Raw genomic sequence first — 17,564 nt, 5'->3', positions numbered from 1 at the left:
TTCTGTGGATTATCTAAAGAAACAATATGTCCAAGAGGTAGATAAATTGGAGATTTTGCTCCTGAATAGAGAGGCTTGTGGTATTTTGTACATATTTTTTCACTATTGTGATCTCCCCAATCAATCCCATTGCATGTCTAAAGGCCCCTAGAGCTGCATGATAACATAAGTTGTTTTGTTCTTAAATTTTGTAGCGCTCCAGAGGTGTCCAGAGTAGGTTAAAAGCTGCAGTACAGAAACAGAGCCTATAACAACCACTGCTTTGCACCATTTTTTCTTTTCTTTTTTTCTCCAAATTTCTATTGTTTCATACCTGTTCATATGTTCATTCATTATGAATAAATTAAATTGTTGTTCATTTCGTGTGTTAAGTACTTCTGGAGATTCACATATAAAATGAACTTTTTAAAGTGTGATTATATATGTTTCATACAACATACCACTGAATAAACTGTGGGGACTTTTTTAAAAAGACGTACAATATGTCAAATCTGTATGTCTGATTGACTATTCCCTCTCTGAGCATGCATGTGATCAATCATTTGAAAACTTTAGAGTTGCTCTTAAAGTTACTTTTAGACATTGCTTTCAGCAGAAGGATGATGTACAAACTAATTAACCACAGAATTTATGACAAGAACAAGTCTCACAGTCCAGACTCAGGTGGTGTCACACTTGCACAACACACAGTTTAAAAGCTGCTGCACTTGTACCCTGATGTCTGACTCTCCTTGAGAAATTCCCAGAAATGACATTCAGAGCATCACACACACACACACACACACACACACACATAGTACAAGCATGTTTTATTTTCTTGTGTGAATCATATTTTCATGTAATGTAATACCATCTGGCTCTTAACTTGAGTTACAATTGTTTATATTAATGTTATCCCTAAAATCTTGAAAATATAAAAAACTGTGTTTAGACTAGGGAAGTATAAATCACCTCAGCATACAAAAACAACCTCGCCCTTATTTTTCTTTTGATATTATTTCCAAAAATGAGTTGGAAAGGAAAAGCAGAGATAGTTGTACATGAAAGTTTGGGTGTCATAGCAATTTTTGGCATACCTATATCAAAAAGTCTGATTTCCTAAATATTTGTGGTGAGCTGAATAATCTCCTGCAGTCCTAATAATAAAAAGAGTTTCTCAAAGCTGCATATTGCTGATGAAGACCTGAGTTCTGGGAGAATCAGTGCTCAGAGAACAAGATGAGTGAAAGCATCACGACTGGTATGTACTCTGAGAAGTATTGAGTACATTTTGATTGGCTCCATAGAGGTTTTTCTTTCTTTTTTCTGTGGTAACTTGTATTTCACACATCAAGGTCAGTTTACTTACGATGGGGAGAACTAATCAGCCTGTGAAAACAGTTGTCTAATGATTTGTGGCTCTGGAGGGAACTGCAAAAGACAAAACAAAACTCAATTTGAGCCGAGACAGTGCATTTCTTTAACAACAGAAAACAGTGTTAGAAACTGGGAACTTAAAGTGTGGGGTAGGGTCAAACAAAAGGATCCATCATAAACAGTGAACTGTTGAGTGTTAGGATCTTTCAGCCTCTGATAGCTGATTTTAGCTCATCTTTGTTAATCAATCTCTCACAACTCCTGACAGCAGATTTCATCAGCAGATATTGTATATGTGATATATTGCATTGTAATATGTTGTGAGCTTGTATGGCTGCTATCTTTGCCAGATCACTCATGTGAGTGTTTTTTTTTTTTTCTCAATGGGACGTAAGGGTAAACTAAAGGAATAAATAAATAAATAAACAGTAATAAAATCAAGCACTAGACATGCTCAGTGGTTATGTGTCATTTGGTCAAGACTTGGACTTTTGCTCTTTTATTCCAATGAGAAAACATTTCTGTGTTGGAGAGCACAGAGTATAATCAGGAAAGAAAGCTGTCCCAAGCAAAAGATAGTGACAGGGGCAATTTAAAGCCAGGTGAAAGATATAGTGCTGGCTTGGCCAGTAGGTGGCGCCCTATCATTTCAAATGAAGAAGAATCCAAAATAACATGAACTGAATTGAAAGCTCCAGAGCCACCTCAGTGTTTTGTCCTAAACTGCAGCCTGCACAAAGCCTGTTTGTTCCCAAGTGATCACATCTTTGCTTAGCGTAATGGTTTTAATCTTCCATTCTGAACAAAAATCCTCGATTACACCAAACACATTAGGCTTTATGCCCACATCCATTATCAGAAAATGTTCGTTCCCTCAAGGTACATACAAAGAATCTATTGACAAACTAGTTCTGCTGCTTGTTTCATACAGAGAGAATCACAGAGGTTTTATTATATCATTATGTATTGCTGCCATCTGTTGTATTGTTGATGACCAGTGATGGGACAGGTGTATGCTGACCACACATGTTTATACAAGCAAATGATTAATCAGTGGCCCAGACTGCAAATACTGTGAGACAATATGTCCAACGGGAAGATAAAACATTATCCTTTTAAAATGTTTGATATTACAGTGCATGGATTTAATGTTTGTTTGCTCATTTAAATGCACACAGTGTGGAAACTGAGCAGATTATTCCATGAACATGTCAAACGATACTAGGAGTGAGCGAAGTGTATAAAATCCTCTATTACAGCACTGTATTGTGCTATCAATATATCAATATACAGCGGTATCAGAATGTATTCAGACCCCCTCACTTTTTGCATGCCATTTATGAATAAAATGCATGAATAAAGAGTGGCTAATCCCAGTCATGGAAAGAAACTTTAACTTTAGTACATTTATTTAAGTTACTCCAGATTTTGGTTCTTCATTTTAACATATAATTGGTTTATAGAGAAAGATGCATTGTTATAGATTAAATTACACAAATTTAAAATTAATTAATTAATTAACTATGATTAAATACCGCAGACATGGCAATTATACATAAAATATTTACTTTTGGTACCAATATGTCTCTACTTTTATTTTTTAGTCCTAGACTTTTATGTGTTCCTATGTGTACTTCTTCCAGCAATTTAAATGTCCAACAAATAAAGGTGGTTGAATACATTGATGGAAAAGAAATATAAACATCCTATAATGCCACAAAGCAGTAAGTTGCAAAGAGAGAAAGAAGAAGGGGGTGTGGGGAGTGGGGGTATTGTATGCATCATGTAAAATGACCTACAAGTAAAGAAAGTATTTGTATTTTGTTCATTGTTTTGTCACTTGAAATATTGTTCTGCTCAGCACCTTCTCTTTAATTCATATTATTTGTTAATTTTTAATTACTTATTTATTTTGTCAGTTACCTTTGTTTTATATATCTTTATTTCTTAAGGTATGAAATAAGGTTTACCAGGCAAAACAACAACAGTATAAGTTGTGGTAATATTTATAAATTTTCTGATATATGTATGTAGTTTATTACCCATGTGTCATAAACAGTACATGCACCATGGAGCAATGTGGGAACACGGGGCGCAATTTGAATGAGCCCCTTAAGTCCTACTTTAAATTTTAAAGTTGAATAATTATGAAATTATAATGAAATAATTTATCATGCCAGTAGTCAGCAGCTTTCAGGCCTTCTGTCCTTAAACTCACAACAAACTCACTTTGCAGTTTAACTTTGGAAGGTTTTAGAGAAGCCTAAAATCACCTTGTTAAAGAAATATTTCTCTCCACTTGTCACCATGGATGGATCACTGAATGGGCCTGTAGGGCACATGCCCAGGGACTCAAGGTGTCAGCTGGCCATAAAACAATTAAAAAGAGGCTGAAAGCCTCCACAAAGAGACACAAGACAACCACAAAGAGACACAAGACAACCACAAAGAGACACAAAACAACCAGAAAAAGTCACAAAATAAACAGAAAGAGACACAGAACCACCACAAAGAGACTCTAAATTACAAAGTGAAGCAAAATACCCTCAATAAGATGCAAAACCACCGCAAACAGAAGGAAAGCAACCAAAAAGAGACATAAAATGACTACAAGGAGATACAAAACAACTAAAAGGAGACATAAAAGAAAAAACGAGGTGCAAAACAACTGTAAAGATATAAAAACTATTACAAAAAGATGCAAAATAATGACACAGACATAAAATATCTACAAATGCAAAATGACTTCAAAGACTACAAAATCAACTAAAAGGAGATTCAAAATTATCACAATGGTACCACACACATGGCTGTGTAGTTTTGTGTGTCTTTCAATCTGTGTGGGGGTGGTAGCGCACATCTGTGCCCAGGGCCCCATTGTCACATAATCCATCCGTGCTTGTCAACACATATCAACTTAAATCAGGTTTTGCGTGATGTTTAACATCTAAATAAAAATACAGTAAAGCAGCCAATCACTACCACAGTGCTTCAGTTCAGTTCAGCTTTACAGGCCTTGTTAGCATTCAAAAAGAACTGTCTTTGCCATGGAGGGCAATTACGTTCACAGAAAATTAACATTCATTGTGTGTCAGCGACATTATGCGAGTATCTGTCTTAGTATGAAGCATCCAGGGACCGAGAGCCATGTAATCAATATCTATTAGTCCTCCCATCAGAAGAATTAGATTTCACTATTAGATCAGCCTGCTCCCCTGAGTCGACGTCAAACATTATAAGTTGACTGGACATGTCATGCACTGATGTAGCCGCCTAATGAAAGAGATCATGTTGAACTCAAATACAATAAGAGGAAATATGATCCATCTCATGAGGAGTTATGCTGTATGGATGCCAGTAGGTGTCAGGCTCACCCCAGTAAAAGAAACAAAAAAATGAAGGCTATAAAAGCAGAAAGAGGCTTTCATGTTTTATTAATATTGACATGGGTACATACATAAATGGCAAACTTATGGGTAGACTGTGTCAGAAACCAGGATTCATTTATTTTAAAACTCCTCTTTGTGTTTTTTTTAAATTACAAACCAAATTCAACAAAAGAGAGAAAATGAAATGCAGCTGTGTGAATGGCAGTTTACACATATTTCATACAGAGTCTTCCTCTTTATAAAAAAGACCATCAGATGATAGGAAAAAGTTTTGGTTTTGTCTGCTGTGACTCACAGATGCATGTAATGATAGAAAAAACCCTGAAACAGAGAAAATTATGGGATCAGATTTGTGTTAAAATACTCTAAACTGTACATGATATCTATAAATGGCTCAAGACTTGTTTTTTAATTATCACTTCAAAGTCTGTGCGACTACACAGCTCAGTAAGAGAGAGAGTGTTTTATTGTGTCAATGTCAAACCTGAACGGCTGTTGAAGTAAGTGCTCACAATAATGTGCTCCATTTAAAACAAAAATAGATCCTTCTGTTCTGGATCAAAGAATTTGGTATCGGACGGCATGGTCAAATTCAGAAATGTTGCCCATTTAAAGTGCTTAACAACAGATGCAGTGTTACAAATAATCTAAATAATAAATTAAACCAAAGACAGATATATAACAAATATATGTAAAAACTCAAGATATTCAAACAAGCAACAAAAGCTAAATAATGAGATACATATTGAACTTAAATATCACAATTATACAAGCCATTGCACATTGTCACATGATATATATATGTATATGTATATAGTGTTGTTTTTTTTTTTCTTCTTTTCAGAATAGCTAAAGAGCAGACGGCTTTGATTCAGACAGACTCCTTGGTTTCAGCTTTGCAGCTTCAGATTAACAATTCTTTGATTCACAACATAAAATGAATTCCATGTTTAAGTAAATCCTGACCTTTTTTACTCAAGAGTTCATGGTTTTGTTTTTGTTTTTTTGAGAGGACGTCGCTGCCAAAAATCTTCTCCAAGGCCTCAACGTATTCACACAAGTGCTAAAAATCAGTAGTGTATCTACACAGCAGGTTAGTAATCCTTGGGTTACAGGTGGGAGGTGAATACATGAGAGCTCTCGAGGCATACCTGTGTGTGTTTGTGTGTGTCTGTGTTTTATTTTTTCCTTTTTTTTGGCTGTGTTGGGGTTCAGGTGCAGGGTCGTGCCGGGCACTAAGGAGGCAGCAGTGGGGGTTTGAAGGTGCATGCTCCGGTACACTGACGTGGGGTGAGCATCTTGCAGGAGAAATGGTGAAGGGCGTCATGAGCTTCTGGGGAGGAACGGGTCCATCAGTGAGGACATGCAGTCAAACGCAGGTAACATTCACATTAATTATTCTTGAATTAATCAGCTGTGAGGTGGTTATTTTTTTCCCTAAACGTTATCAAAGGATAGGTTCACATTTTCCATGGCTGGTTTAATCTATTTGGGGGCCCTGGGGCAAAAATTTGATTTTGGGCCCCCACCTATATGTGGCACCCAGACACCAGCCAGCGGCTGACTGATTGATTAGTTGACTAATAGAATGTTCACTGGCAGAAAAGTAGGGTTTTTGTTTGTTTGTTTGTTTGTTTGTTTGTTTTTAGCAAAAATGCCAAATTTAAAAACTTGCTAGTTTCCCAGTTTTCTATGACAGTAAATTCAACATGTTTGGGTTTTGACTTTTGGTCTGTCAAAACAAGAAATTTGACTATATTAAGAGGAGCTTCAAGAAATAATGACGGGCCATTTAATCCACTTGACAAGTCACTGATTACTAAAGAAAATATCAGTCAGATACATTGATAATGAAAATAATTGTTGGTTACAGTCTTAGAGTTTTTCCATCAGAGAATAATACGACCTTTACCTGTAAATTTTAATATCTTGACACACTGAAAAAAATCAAAGCATAAACTAAATTGTCTTAAAACTAGATTTTGACACAGGGAACATCTACATGACCTGGGTCACAAGATGGAGGATGGAGGACCAGTCATAGCTGAAATTCTACCTCAAATTTCTGACAAATCTGAATATAGCTGAATGATGTAGAGTCAAATTAAATGGAATAAACCTGGGGCTTTTTGGGGCCCCTGGGGATCTGGGGCACCTGTGCTGTTAGAAATCCAACCTTGATTGTTCTTTCTGTCCATATGAGATCTCATGATTTCAGTATAAGTGATGGGGGAGAAAATCCACTTCAGCAGTCTGAGCCACACATGTGAGGTATCTTCAAAGTTAAGAGCCTCTTTAGTACAAAATTTCCTCTTTGAGCCTTGTGAAAAGCTGATGACCTGTCTGGGATGTACTCCACACACCTCTCGCCAAATCTCAGCTGGGGCTGGCTCCAGCCCAGCCCTCAGGATAAGTAGTGTAACTAATGAATGGATGGACGGAATTTCCTCTTTGTGTTTTCATAAACCAGGTTTCCATCCAAATATAGTTTCACCAAACTGTGTTTCCATCCACCACTATTGTGCCAATTTTAGAAGCTGGTTAATCGAGATAAACGCTAACTCTCTCTTCAGTGCCATAATTAAACCACCACAGAGGAAGAGGATGCAATGAGATGATGCATTAAAAGAGCATCAATGAAACCTCAGACAGTAAAAACAATGTAGAAAATATATTTCATTTACAGCAATTATGTTTGTTTCATATATTAATTTCAGAATGGTTACAGTCTCCCCATCATGCTACACATAGTGATGTTTTCATCTGCTGCTATTTGTTGTCTCTTTGGTGGACTTTAAGTCACAGGCTTCAAATATATCACAATTTATTCATTGAGTGTGTTTCCACTGTACTTGGCTTTTAATGATAAACTTGATAAACTGATGACCAACTTTCCCCCCTCAGCATAAAAACTCTTTTGGGATAGTTCAGGTTTTCTATTTTATATTCTGTGTTTACAATCAGGGTTTTTATGTGCAAACTGAAAAACGCAGAGTGTGTTTCCTTCCTTGCTGAGCCATGGTGGAGGGTGAGTAACCAAAAAAACTTAAAAAACTTAGATAGACAATTGATTCAAAAGGCTTCACACTGCTGAAGCCTAAATTTAGCTTTGGCTGAACTTAGAATTTTTTGCGCAGAACTAGGACTGTGGATTTTCCCATCACTTACACTGAAATTACTTCAAGCAGGGATCTCCTTAGAGCCAGTATGAACAATTACAGAGACCAACAGTGCTTTCAATGTTCATTTGGGCATGAGAGTATTGCTTTAAGACTGAAAAAAATGTGAACCTATCCTTTAATGGTGTCTTACTGTAAACATTGATCACACTGATCACATGAGATGTTTAATTTTAAAAAAGTAGCACTTGCATATTTATGTTTGTAGGCAAAAAAAACACATGTATTCATGTTCCTTTTTTGGACCAGATAAAATTACCTTTTAACTTCTGCTGTATTGCATAACGAGCCTTTCTCTCTTGATCCAACTCGCTGCACAAAGTGTCTATCAAAAAAAAAAAATGAATAAAAATAGTAAAAAAATAAAAAAGGTAAATAAAAGGAAAAAAAGAAAAAGTGAGCTGCTGTGTAGCATATGAAGCGGAGGAGTGTAATGTATGCCGTTTGCCCCTATGGTATTTAGAGTGACCCCTCTGTGTACTTGAACCCTGTATTTAAACTACTGTAACATTAAACCAATCCTTTAACGGGTGGCATTAGTTGCTGTCTACTGCATGTAACTGATACAGCACAACATAATGGTCTGTCTATTCAATTTTCCAGAGCATGATTTAGGAGAAAATAACCTTTGCATACAAAACAGTGTGGTTTCAGTTTCACCTTTTGATATCTAATAATTTACTCAGCTGCAGGAGGAAAAAAATATGGAGTTTACAGGAAAAAGGCTGGACACAAATCGCCAATATTTCAATATGCAAGTGTCACTTTTCCTTTCTTTTTTAGTGTAGAAGCATGTGGGTTCAGATTGATTGATACGGCCCATGTTATTTAAACGTTTTTTTGTGGCTTGATTTTTTTTTCTTCCCATAAACTTAAAGAGCATTGATCTACATCTGCTTTACAGTCAGAATCTATGAAGGCACAAAGTTTAGAAAGAGACCAACCTCGAACAATCTGCAGCTGCTGGACCATTTCCTCTCTGTAGGACAGCTCACGCTTCATTTGATCCTGAAAATTATCTGAAGAGTACCGAAGGCCACATCAGATGGACACTCTCTGACATTGTGGAGGTAAATTTAAACACACATTCCTGGATTCAAAGGACAAAATGGCTCACACTTCTCCCTAAAATCTAGGCTGCAGGCAGAGGGTTTAAGATTCCAAACAAAGATGCAAGCACACGTCTCTCTGTGACTCTGACTCACAAAATACAACCAGACTCACATTGGTCCTACCTTTTAAATGCTGGAATTCTCTCTCCAACTTTTTCCTCAGTTCCATTTGCTCCACAAGCTGCTTCTGCAATTCCTCTGTAAAACAGAAAAAAGCCAAAATGTGCCAGTTTCAGCACCAAATTATTTTCATCTGCCGCAAGGAAATATTATTATTCACCCTGAAACACTGGAACATACCACATGTAACACACATGGTGCTTCTGAATAAGCAGCAGGGATGAGAATTTAATGCAAGAAAACACCAAAATCAACAAAAAAATATATTTTTAAAAATTGCAAAACAACAACAACAACAACAACAACAACGACAACAACAAAAACATCTTTCTTCTCTATCCTCATCTACCTCATATCAATTTGATTCCACTTACTATGATGTATTTTGAATTTCTGCACATTAAGATTTATGTCAGCCCAGTAAACCGACTTCAGGTGCGTTTACATCCTTGATAACAACCGTTTCACTGCTTTGCTCTCGCTCGCTGCCACAGTAATTGCCATGCATCGCCTGGAGGTTGAGACGATAATAATGGAGTCCCAGGGTTTTTCCAAGCGTTGTAAAATAATTAGCTGCCGTGCCTCGGGGTTATGGCTCTGTTCCTTAAAATATTAATAGCCTCTAAACGATTTCCTCTTACAATAATAAGTCAAAACTCCCACATCTCGTGATTAAGTGGTTAACAACTATGGAAACACTTTAGGCCCACAAAATGTAAATTCACATTCAGATTTTGGCACGTCATCTCTGGCCGGCCGTGGGCATTTCGTTGCATTTGAAATGAGGCGGAAAAAAGGTTTAATATTTGTATAATTGTTAATTTAACAATTTATATAAACAATTCTCTACAAAGGAGCGAGTTAAACTTGGGGTTATAAATCTAGAAATTTATCTTTATCGGCAAATTAAGTGGCTATTAAATTAAATTCAATTAAATTTCTTACATTCAAAAATAATAGATAAATATCGGTCTTAATTAAATGTGGTAACCGGGCCCTGTCCGCTGTTTAGCTGCTGTGTAAACATGTATCTGTTGGCTGGTGCTACATCTGTCCGAATTATCAAAACGGGAATAATGTCTGATGATAATTAATATCACCTGCTACACTTTTTCTTCTCTTTTATTCCCTTTTGATCCTGAAAACCTCCTCTTACCTTTCGCCATGTTCTCCAGATCTCTTTCATGCACGCTGATGTCGATGCGTAAAGCTCCATCGGCTGCACGAAAACAATAAGACACATTATTTAACCCACAATTAAGTAATTTATATGACTGTGGTGCTGTAAAAGGAGTCTGTAGAAATACAGGAAAGCAGCTAAAAGAGATAGAATGTGGATTTAAAAAAACAAACAAACAAACAAACAAAAAAAACAAATTAAAGAAAAAGAATAAAGAATAATTAAAAACCTTGTCTGTCCTTCTGCTCCTGATATGATGCTGCAGTGCGCTGGTTCTGTATCTCAGACACGTGATGAGCTCCTAAACACAGCAAACATGCGCAAACATTTTTAGTTAAAAGAGACGACGACGCCCCAATTTGCATGAATATCCATATACCATAAAGTGGCTGAACAATTACCGTTGGATCTGCGAGGGCTGCTCGATTGTTTGGACCCAAACGACGATGGCTCCTTTTCCCTTTCATGAGCGTACACCTGCAAAAGCGAAGCAGACAATCGTGTTTAATAACGCGTGCCAATTATATGTCATTTACCGCAGTTCTTCACATAATTGAGGCCTCGGTTCTTCAAAAACCAGGAGCCCCTGCAATTTGTCCTGAAGATGTGGAGCTGATTCCTAAAAGAAACGTGGAGGGATTTGCTTTTAGAAACACTGATGTGAGCAGAAACACAGGGGAAGCATTTCATTGGGAATACATCAGAAAATAAACCGGGATAAATTAGGGTGTTATTCTTTAATTACCCTGATTGAAAACTGCAAAATCTGTGATACATTAGTACAAATTAAAATGGATTGGTCTTTCAGAGGTAAACGGCGGCCTTGTTGCCTTGCTCAACGGCACATCGGCAGGACACTTTCTCCAAACACTAAGCCCCCCTATCAACCCTTATACTTATTAAGATTTGTAAAATATGCCGATCACATATCTACATCTGGATATTTTTAATTCCAGGCCACTTGATCTTGATTACATTTTTATCGGCCTCCTCTCTTCTATAAACTCTTATCATATTCTCCACCACTGCGACAATTCAACTTCCCCCACGGGGATCATTAAAGTTTCATTTAATCTAATCTTACTTCATGAAGAGGAGAGCCATTACGCATCTGTCTGTCCTCATCTGATGATGACCCAGTGTGCGCTGAGTCCTCCGGTGATGCTGCTGCTGCTGCTGCTGCTCCGGGGCTGGAGGCGTCAGGCTGCTCCTGGCTCTCCTCAGCACCCGAGGAGACCCGGTCCGGCACAGGGGAGTCACGGTGGTCCCCTCCCGGAGAGATCCTGATTGGCTCCTCCTCGTCCAGTCCCCGGTTCGACTCCACATCCACGTCCGGGTCGTCGTCGTCCACCACGCTGTCCCTGTCCGGTGATATCGATCTGTAACTGGAGCTCTCGCTGATAAAATCCGGGGACAGGTAGCCAGGACGCACGCCGTAGCTGTCCCGGTTGCCGTAGAGTTTGGCGATGGTCTCTGCGTCTTTGACCACGGGTCTGAAGGCCGAAATGTAGCTGATTTTCCTCTGGGAGGTCTCGTCCCCGGATTTGTCCTCGTCATTCCTGGTGGAGGAGGAGTGGGAGCTGGGACAGCGCTCTCCGCCGTCCTGCTGATGGTGAGGGTGGTGGTTGGTGTCTTTGGGTGTGTTTGCGCCTCGGTCGCTTTGGTCCGATAAGTCGAGCTCGCCCTGCCGGACGCCTGGCAGCTCAGGAGGAGGTTTGGGTGGAGAGCCCGGGTAGGGCGGCATGGGGAGGCCGCCAGGTGTAGGCCAAAACATGGGGAAGGCGGGGTAGAGGGTTTCCTTTGCGCCAGGCCAAAACACACCGGAAACGTTGGTTTTGTTCGCATCAGGCACACCGTCGCTCTTTTTCTGACACAGCCCATAGCTGGGGAAGCCATAGGGGTGGTGGGGGAACAGAGGAGGGGGGATTTTCTGAAGCATGCCAAAGCTCTTGCTCGGCACTGGGATGACTGGGTAGCTGCGCGCGCCGCCCGCCAAACTCAGGTTGCTATTCCCCTGTTCCTCGTCGCACCGCAAAGTTTTGAGAGGGATCTCAGGGGAACTGGTTTGGGCCAGGCTGGACGAGGCCTGTGATTTCATAGACGGGGAAATTCCGGACCCGTTCATGGGCAGAGTCCTCTTTCTGCTCCCCCCGTTGAACATGGCCTTTACATCCTCCCACGCGTGGTTTATGTCATCAGATGTTTTTTTTTCTGTCAGTTTCAGGTGGCGTCTCCATGAATTAAAGTTGGCCGCGTCTGGCTGCAGATACTTGGACTCTGGGGTGCGATGGGAGTGGAAAATGAATTTATTTGGGGAGAAATACATGTTGCATAAGCTGCACTTGATGCACTTTGCTCTGGAGCTGTTGTACCTGGCGGGTATGAAGCTGCCTCTGCAGCCCCAGGCGCAATCATGAGACACATCAAATGCGAAATTTTCTGGCAGCTTTGGGGGGCTGTGCGCTCCCAGGAACGACTTGCAGAGCCTTTCGGCCTCCCGTTTGGTGATCATGCCGCAGCGCCTGGAGGAGATGGGCATGGCCCCGGCACGCCGCAGGAGCTCCAGCTGGACGGGGGTGCACTGCACACAGGTGATGCCCAGAGCGACCCGGCGATTGTGTATCTCGTTGTAGCTGTAGTTTTTCAGCAGGGTGTTGGAAATCTGCGCCAGGCAGAGTCTCTCCTTACCGTCTATGACCAGAGATACGATGGGTACCCCGTACAGGGAGGTCTCACTCACTTGGTTTGGTTTGAGGGAGCTGGGGCCGGAGAAACTCTGTGCGTCAGGTTTTGAACTCGGGGAAGAGCTGGCGTCTCGTCCCGCGTCTCGAAGCTGTCCGGGCATCGACTCCATTCCTGGAAGCCTGTCAGTCAAACACAAAACTGGAGTGAACCGGAGGCCTATTTGACACCTCATAAAAGCACAATGTACTTTAACTGCAGCTTCGTGAAATTATTCAGTCTGTGGGAATAAAAATTGCTTCTACAGACAACAGAGAAAGAAAACACCCATAATATGTGTAAAAAAAATATATATAATAATGTAATTCCAAAATATTTAAGTCAAATCACATCGTATTAGGAAAACATTATTTTTCTAAAAATGAGGCAAATTGAGATAATAACCTCAAATTATTTTTTTATGTTATTATTATTATTATTATTAAGCAGTGATATTTATAGAAGTATGCCCATTAATGTTGCTATTCATTCAATAATAATAATAATAATAATAATAATAATATGATTTTTAAATAGATGGCCGAATATAACTAACATCAGGCTTTTAGAGGAGGTTATATTGAGAAATCAGTCGTGTTGTTTATTCATATCTGGTATCACTTCATTCCTCCGTGTATTCGTCCTTCTACTCTCAGGTTATCCGGGTTCCTGCGCGGAGGTGGATCCGCTGCTCCTCTTATCTTCAAATCGGCTCAGCACTTATGGGGCAACTACTTAAGAGTCACATAAGATCCTTATGCGCGGATAAGGACAGAAGGAAAATGCAGCCTGAGCTGCGCCAATGCGCTTAGCAGAGAGGAAAAGAACAACTCTAAGCTGCTTTCCCGATAATTACACAGATCCAAGCGTGCGTCTTCGCATTGTTAATAAAAGACTAGCCCTATATATAATTAAAGCTTCTGCGCAGATTAACCTCAGCCAGTTGCTCGAAATTAGGTTGAAGGAGGCCTATCTCACGTTCACCTGCGCATACTTACTTTTTGCCTCCAGTCACTGACATTACCGAGGCCGCTAAAATACATGTAAACAGCCCGCTTTGACGATTCACCTAAATAACTGATGTGAATAACTAGAACTATTTTATACTGATTGATAACATATATGCGTCAGGTTATGATCAAATTTTGCACGCGAAAAAAGACAAAAGTAAATAAATATAGCAAAAATAAGCACGACTTCCTGCTGAATTATTATCAATAAAAAATACATACCTTTCTCTCCTAAAAAGACGACACACTCCAGCGGGATTTCGGATGGAGAAAATGATAAACAATATAAATATAAACAGACGTAAATTCAGGCCCGGTGAGTCCAGAGAGGGACGATGGCAAAGACAAACTGGTCTGAGAGTACAAACTCTGAGCTGGAGTCTTTATTTCAGTTTATGTCAGTGCAGGCAGCAGCAGACAGGACCTCCATCCTGTTGGAGCCCGGGGAGGTGAATGGCGTGTAGACAGGAAGCACATGGCATCTCTCTCTCTCTTCCTCTCCCTCTCTCTCTCTCTCTCTCTGTCTCCCTCTCCCCCCTCCCTCGCCCTCTCTCTCTCTCTCTCTCTCTCTCTCTCTCACACACACACACTCACAACGACGTGCGGAGCTACTACACACCGGTTTTAATTTACAATTATGCAGCTTTGACGCACAAACATGATCAGAAACAAAAATATCACGCCCAATTAGGCGCATGCTCACCCCAAATGGAGAACCATTTTGATCCATTTGTTTTTACATAGAATTAAGAAAAGCAGCAAAACATAATCAAAAAAATCTGACAAAAGATAACAAAAATATTTAGAGTGAAATTATAACAGTGATAGTAAATGTGACCCCGCTCCTGGACCTGGTCAAGGATGGACCCTCTAGGGGGCCCCGGGACCCCACATTGGGAACCACTACTGGTCTAACTGATCATGCACAATGTGTATTAAGGATTATTTCCACCGCAGCAGGAGCGAACTGACAAACAGAGGCAGAGCGAGTGGCACTTTGGAGGGCAACAAGAATGACAAAAGGCCCGAGCTCATTTATCAAGTTACACGACCATCTGTTAGGCTTCCACACCGGCCACGCAAATCAATCTGAGGCCTCAGCGTTAAAAAGAGAAGTAAGAAAGGAAGAAATAAAGGACAAAAGAAAGAGAAAAAGCTAAAAGGGGAAAAGGAGACGGTTTGGATTTGGGGGCTTTTGTTTGTACTTTAGATAATTTTGAGGCATTTTAAATTGTTTTCTGCTCAGACGCCTGAAAATGCAAGTAAATCTGGGATGAGCTGATGATGATGCCTCAGGCCACACACACACGCACCCACGCAGGCACACACACAGGCACAGAGAGAGCCCAATAATCTGTAAATGCAAAAGGGAAAAAAGAGAAAAAAACAGGGGTGTAAGCAGTGATAGTCAAGCCCATTGGTTGCCTGGAAGACCTTAATTTATTATTAATAACCAGATCGATGGCTTAACCAAGCTATAATGTCCCGTCTGTCCTGTAGACATAGAAGTGTCGATACCTGCAGCAGGTGGACGACAGAAACACACACTGTTTGGAAATGAACAGGAGGAAATCTGTGATGCAAAGTGAGGAGGAGGGAGGAGAAGGTAAAAAGCAGTCACACTTATACATAGACGCTACAGAACCATGAATTGGTAAGAGTCTGATGGACAGTCACACCTTCAAATAGGACCCCAGCCTTTCCTTTTCACTCAATCAGTTTACAAGCTCCCACTTAAAAGAAATCTTCTCCCTCTCTTCATGGCCGGATTAAAGTCCTGGAGGGCCTCGCAACAAAAATGTGTAATTGGGCCCCCACAATAGATAACAGTTCAACTATAATGTACAATGACATTTATACCCAGAGACAAACCAGAGCTCCAAAGATAAAATGATAAGATGATTAATAAATGAGGTGACTGACATAAAAATAGATCACAACTTTGATAGAATTGCCAAAAAATGGATATATAATCATTCGGGTTTAAGGAAATTTTTTAAAATCATTATTCTCTGACATTTTTTACACCTAACAATCAATCAAAAAAAATAACTGTCAGATGTATTACTTACAGTTTGTATGTGATGGTATAATACTGCCAAAGATATCTCTGTGTTAATTACGCGAGACAGAGAAGAACTAAAGTAATTTGATAAAACAACCATATACCAAAACAAATCAGGTCTTAAAACTAAATTTTGAAGCAGACAAGGCTACAAGATGGACGACCTGTCATAGTTCATGTTTAACTTCAAATTCAGTCAAATCATGTAAACACAAAGGATATGGACTGAACCTGGGGCTTCTGGTGCACCTGGGGAGTTGGCTGTTTGGTAATCCAGCTTTGCCTCTTCTTCACCCTTTCACTGAATGTTGTTTAGAGCCAGACTAATGAATCAACTGGGCTGATATCAGTTTATTGCAGATATATTGGTGTCAGTGTTCATGTCAATTGATAAACAACCAAATTCCAGAAACATTGTTTGTGCAAGCAGTTTATTACGACCTACAGCTACGTTTAATTTTTACACGACGTCTGCTCCTGTCTTAACTACCGCGCCCTCTAGTGGCCATAGTAATTATGACGGGAACCAAGCAAGACAGGTGACATTGTTACAAAGTGACAAAGTCTGTGCAGGGTGGAGGTCGCAATGGATAAATCATAAATCGTAAACACAAGAGACCGCTGTTTGTTTCCTGTTTCAAACTGACAGTCAAAGTTATTTCTTTTAACCATGACAATGGACATTCTCTAATATACTTATTTTAACCCAAACTGTGATCTTAAAAATGATGTGTGGGACTTAACAGTGTTAAATGACGTGGAAAGCTTAAAACGTGTAGACATGACATGCAAAACATCCTTGAAAGTGGCGCCATCCCTTGATATCACATGGATCTTGGTGAAGCATGTTTTTATGTACACTTCCTGCCCCATGTGCGTTTTAGTGTTTCTATTGTGAAAGTTAGAATATATGAATAAAAATTTAAAAAGTACTGTCAGAACCTTATTTACTCAAAGTAATGTTTTGGCCATCGACCATTGTCAGGCATCAGTCTCATCATATGAAATAATATGTTCAAACTCAAGCCACAGACGGCATCAAACAATCAAAGGGGTCGTCAAACCTTGAGACAGTATCACCATCGGAAATGCCTAATGCCTGCTGAAGGTCTGTGACAATAGAGCTGAAAGTGTGCTGGAGTTCACTTCTTTTGTATGACTTTGTTCTTCTCCCACTTTGCCTGATAAATTGTTTGTTCTTCTATAGGTGTGTGCCCAGAAGCCATTAAAAACACATCAGTTAGCTACACGTTGCACTGGGTGACATATTCCTTCTTGAACATAGTTCATTTAGCTTATCCTACTGCTGTAAAGACTCACAGCGCACAAAATGTGTATTAATCCCCTGCTGTAAATACTCCTCATCAGATTCAGTATTTACTACTGTTTGAGTGACATTTGCTAAAAACTTAAGTGCCCAGCTGTTTTAGGG

At 39.7% G+C, this 17,564-nt stretch overlaps 1 protein-coding gene across 3 annotated transcripts; it reads right to left on the bottom strand.

Annotated features, from left to right (window-relative positions):
* Nucleotides 1-4,779: 4,779 nt before the first annotated feature.
* Nucleotides 4,780-14,768, bottom strand: skor1a (SKI family transcriptional corepressor 1a). 3 transcript variants are annotated; one of them, XM_018683534.2, is made up of 9 exons: nucleotides 14,290-14,768; nucleotides 11,421-13,200; nucleotides 10,738-10,813; nucleotides 10,566-10,637; nucleotides 10,313-10,375; nucleotides 9,160-9,234; nucleotides 8,869-8,943; nucleotides 8,184-8,249; nucleotides 4,780-6,078 (listed from the first exon to the last, which is right to left on the bottom strand). In XM_018683534.2, exons 2-9 carry the CDS (start codon nucleotides 13,188-13,190, stop codon nucleotides 5,981-5,983), a joined length of 2,295 nt encoding a protein of 764 aa, XP_018539050.1. In that variant the 5' UTR covers nucleotides 13,191-13,200; nucleotides 14,290-14,768; the 3' UTR covers nucleotides 4,780-5,980. The 3 variants fall into 3 exon arrangements, with proteins under 3 accessions (XP_018539050.1, XP_018539055.1, XP_018539052.1); XM_018683539.2 differs by lacking the exon at nucleotides 8,184-8,249 and having other exon boundaries at nucleotides 4,780-6,075; XM_018683536.2 differs by lacking the exon at nucleotides 14,290-14,768 and having other exon boundaries at nucleotides 11,421-13,217.
* Nucleotides 14,769-17,564: the final 2,796 nt, after the last annotated feature.

Source organism: Lates calcarifer, linkage group LG2 (genome assembly GCF_001640805.2).
Source record: "Lates calcarifer isolate ASB-BC8 linkage group LG2, TLL_Latcal_v3, whole genome shotgun sequence".
In the NCBI taxonomy this organism is placed as follows: Eukaryota; Metazoa; Chordata; class Actinopteri; family Centropomidae; genus Lates; species Lates calcarifer.
The sequence above is the reverse complement of the archived record's forward strand: the minus strand, read 5'-3'. Positions and strand labels throughout refer to the sequence as shown.

What these genes read in the sequence shown, in the direction of transcription:
- skor1a (XM_018683534.2), bottom strand. Translation starts at nt 13,190, where the DNA reads ATGGAGTCGATGCCCGGACAGCTTCGAGACGCGGGACGAGACGCCAGC. An exon ending in ATGGCTCTCCTCTTCATGAA is followed by an intron (nt 10,814 to 11,420) that starts GTAAGATTAGAT and finishes TCGCTTTTGCAG; the next exon opens with GTGTACGCTCATGAAAGGGA. An exon ending in AGAATTCCAGCATTTAAAAG is followed by an intron (nt 8,944 to 9,159) that starts GTAGGACCAATG and finishes GGTACTCTTCAG; the next exon opens with ATAATTTTCAGGATCAAATG.